The following is a 4,128-nucleotide window of genomic DNA, read 5'->3' on the forward strand; positions in this document are numbered from 1 at the left end:
TCACAACTGCATGTTGGTCTGGCTCAACAGGAGGCTGCACCAGATGCAGTACACCACCACCATCAACTGATAGAATATGAGGTTTATACAGGTCACTTATAACTTACAAGGGACCAAATGGCAATTAACAAACATACCAATCACCTTACACTTCATTGTCATTATGCTCTCAAAGACAACCAAGACTGAGGGAAGGCAAAATCAGTAGGAAAATAACTTCACTACAAAATAATCCATTATGGTAAAGAGTTTATCAAATGAATGAGCAGCACTGCAAAGGTGACTGTGAAGAAAGGATGTATGCACATCATGTATTATTTTGAATTTACCCCCTATGTAGGCACTTGTGTCTTGCGGGGTTATTGACTCAGAGGATGTCCCCGCAGAGATGCCTTCGGCCACAGGGCGCCCACTGTTTTGGCTGAGGGCCAACTGCTCAGCCTCTGTGAGTGGTGGTGGTGGAGGACCCCCACCTGTTTTTCGGGCCTCCGCTTTTTTTCTGTTGGCTATAACGGGTCACATTTGAGCATACAGAGTAAGCAAATATGTACTTGTAATGTGCTCAGATAATTTCAATAAGTGCTTACAGAAAGAAAATTAATGTAGCCTCTAACTGCAATTGATTTACAGACCAAGCACTATGGCTCATAATACAATTACACCTCACCTGTTTGGACTATATTTTTATATTTCATTTTTACTTGCTGCCAGGAACGTTTGGGGCCTGTTGGGTTGCACCTGCGCTCACATCACATCACAAAATAAAATGTATAAAATAACAAATAAAATAACATATGATAAAATAACGTGTTAAATGGGTGGAAATCCCTAGATCAATGTTTATATTAACACTCACGCATTGACTCTGTCGGCTATGTTTTGCCATGCATGCTCCTTTTCGCAGCTGTGGCTGTGTTACTTTTTTCCGCGGAATTTGCATGTTATCGGCATATGCTGCCATCAGAATTTCGGCCTCAAGCGCTGTAAAATACATTGACCGCGCCTTCTTTCCCTCCGTCTCCATGGTGACTCGCTTAATCTGTGCTCCGCTTATCAGGGCTTTATGTATCCTCGTCCGCGCGCTTCACTTGGGGTTAAAGCAACTCCGCGTTGATTGAACTAATTGTTATCAGCCTTTCTGAAACCGAATATTCCGAGTTGGACAGTTCGGGGTTACTCAACCCTGCGTATCGTTTTTCACTCTGAGTTTTCTAAACCGGCTTCCTGGAACAGGGCCCTGGTGTCTGTCTGTGTCCTTAGTTTGTCTGTCTCCGCTGTATCCCTTGTCAAGTCTCATCTCTGTGTTATGTTTCCTGTTTTACTTTGAAGTCTGTGTCTCAGGTTATTGTATCAGGTTTTGCTTCCCCTGTCTCATTAGCCCTGATTTGCCCCAGCTGTGTTTCCCTTCTGTGTCTCGTTCCCTGATTGCTCCCTCTGTGTATTTAAGCCCTGTGTTTTTCTTTGTCTGTGTTGTGATCTACTGTTTTATCCTGCTGTGTGTTCTGCCTGTCAGCCTGTTTAGTTTTTGTAGTTTTCTGTTTTGTTTTTTTGTTGTGTTTTACAATAAATGTCAGTCTGAGTTTACCTTCCACTTCCATGAGCCTGCACTTTGGGTCCTCTCTTGCCAGCACACGGCTTACATATAACAGGTAGTACAAACAAAAAGTTAAACTGAACCATATGAGCGACTCAAAATAAGTACAATAATGCAAGAAACCTGTAGTAATCAGGAGATAGTATTGGATTTTGTACAGCTGCTCAAAGAACTTGAGTCACTGTGTTTGTCGAGCACAATAATAAACAGCAGAATCTTCAGTCTTCAGACTGTTCATCTGCAGATACAGCTGCTGTCTGTTGTTGTCTTTGGAGATGGTAAAACGGCCTTGGACTGACTGAGAGTAGTAAGTTGCTACCAACTCCAGATGAGCAATCCACTCCAGTCCTTTTCCAGGAGCCTGTCTGATCCAGCCATAGTAGCTGCTGAATGTGAATCCAGAGGCTGTACAGGTCAGTCTGTGGGATTCTCCTGGTCTTTTAACCTGGTTCAGACTTGTCAGAGTCTGACCATCAACACCTGTCAACAGAAATAAACAGGACAATAAAAAATAATTTATTTTTAAGCTAGAATATCATGAGAACATGTAATTAGTTTTTGAGTTCTACCTGCACAGCAGACAGTCAAAAGTAGCAATACTGTCCTACAGCCCATCTTGTTTAACTCTGTCTGTTCATTTTCAGCAGGCAGATAAGTAGAGGTGAAGACATCTAAACATTTGCATTGACTCCACCTACAAAGTAGGAGAACAGAAGTAGGAGAAGTGATTAATCATTAAAAAGCTTTTACTCATATTCACGTGAATTCAAATTCCAAAAAAATAACACATGTTTTATTGCCACCTTTACAAAATTTATAAAATTTTAAGTGTGAACAGCTAATAGCTGTTTAGGAAAAATGTTGCAAAAATACTACTTCATACCTGTCAAGCTGTTATTTTTTGCATTTTTCAAAGATGTAACTAATGAAATTGCACAAATAATGTGTTTATGCAACAGACTGGTAGTAAGAAAGTGCCTAAAACCCTAAAAAGTTAATTCTGTTAGTCTGGATGTTGTGTTTTCAATGGGGGGAACTCGTCCAAGTGACTTCTTTAGTCTCAGCTGAGTGCAGGTTTTCCCAACCTTGTAAACAGTGCATTTGCACAATGACTGAAACTAGCACCACTTATCAACAATGGGCTGAGAGGTTAATTCCATGTTTAGTAACACATTGTCATTAACGCTGATCACAAAGAGTTGGGGAGTGGTTTGAATCACAGCATTGTAAGATGCTGGGATTGCATAGATGATCTTTCATGTTTTTACATAAATGGCTTCCCTGACTCCTCGCTCAAACCAGTGTTCCTTCTTGTCCAGGATGTGTGCATTCTCATCACTGAAAGAGTGACCACCGGCCTGTAGGTGTAAATAGGCTGGCCTGCCGAGTTAGCCCTTCTGTGTTGTGTCATCTTCTTGCTAGAGGTTGTTTGGTGTCCACAATCTGTAAATAATGGCAATTCTCCTGGCACTTAACAGCATATACTACATACAGTACAAACTGTATATAAACCATTTAAAATTGGTTTGTAACTAATTGTTGATAGTCTGTTTATCTATAGACACAAAACTGGCTCCCGTGTGGGAGGATGCTTTTGATAAGTGGTGAATGTTAATTGGCTGAACCAAAAAACCCCAAAGAAAATCATCTGGAAATGGTTAGGTAAAGAACCACCTTAAGAAAGACTGGAGAACTATTGCTAAAGAGCACTTTAAAAATACAAGAAAGTCTGACTCCCTGGAAAGAGGTGACTCAAGACTTTTGCATAGTACTGTAAATGTATTTCTTTGATTAGAAATTTTTAATGTCAATGAGTCTTTTTAACTCGATAAATACAGGAGATTTGAAAGTCACTTTGCATGGTAAAAAATTGCAGCGACTTCCTTGTGACAGGAATATTTTTTGTGGCTTAAGAAGACTTGATATCATATATGACGAATACATTTGACATATATTTCACATATTATAGGCCAACAAATTATTTACAGCAGTTAGCAATAAGCAATAAGCATATTGTGACAGTCAGTCTATTTTTATATACTGCTTATTAGGACACTCTTCTTTTCTTTTTAATTTAACATGCACTTGGGAGGATTTTGTACAGCTGTTTAACTACTTCCTGTCACTGTGAGTCTCGAGCACAGTAATAAACAGCAGAGTCTTCAGTCTTCAGACTGTTCATCTGCAGATACAGCTGCTGTTTGCTGTTGTCTCTGGAGATGGTGAACCGGCCTCGAAATGACTGAGAATAGTAGATGTTGCTACTGTCATAATTGCTTGCAATCCACTCCAGTCCTTTTCCAGGAGCCTGTCTGACCCAGTGCATCCAGTAGTCTGCTGAATGTGAATCCAGAGGCTGTACAGGTCAGTGTGTGAGATTCTCCAGGCCTTTTAACTGCTGGATCAGACTCAGTCAGAGTCTGACCATCAACACCTGTAAATCAAAAAGACAAATAACTTTTACAACACAAGTTGTTATTTTTCAAGGCAAAACAACTAATTATGAGTGAAAATCTTCACCTGCCCAGCAGAGA

The 4,128-nt window shown here is 40.2% G+C and overlaps 1 gene segment (V, D, J or C); it reads right to left on the reverse strand.

Moving 5' to 3' along the window:
- Positions 1-4,128, reverse strand: part of LOC102307427 — a 4,852-nt gene continuing 724 nt past the window's right edge. Inside the window, 3 exon segments of the V gene segment in view lie at positions 1-66; positions 1,914-2,074; positions 3,912-4,028. Coding sequence covers positions 1-66; positions 1,914-2,074; positions 3,912-4,028 — 344 coding nt within the window.

The sequence above is a fragment of the Haplochromis burtoni genome, unplaced genomic scaffold (assembly GCF_018398535.1).
Source record: "Haplochromis burtoni strain Fernald_Lab_line unplaced genomic scaffold, NCSU_Asbu1 Contig_801, whole genome shotgun sequence".
NCBI classification, from domain to species: Eukaryota; Metazoa; Chordata; class Actinopteri; order Cichliformes; family Cichlidae; genus Haplochromis; species Haplochromis burtoni.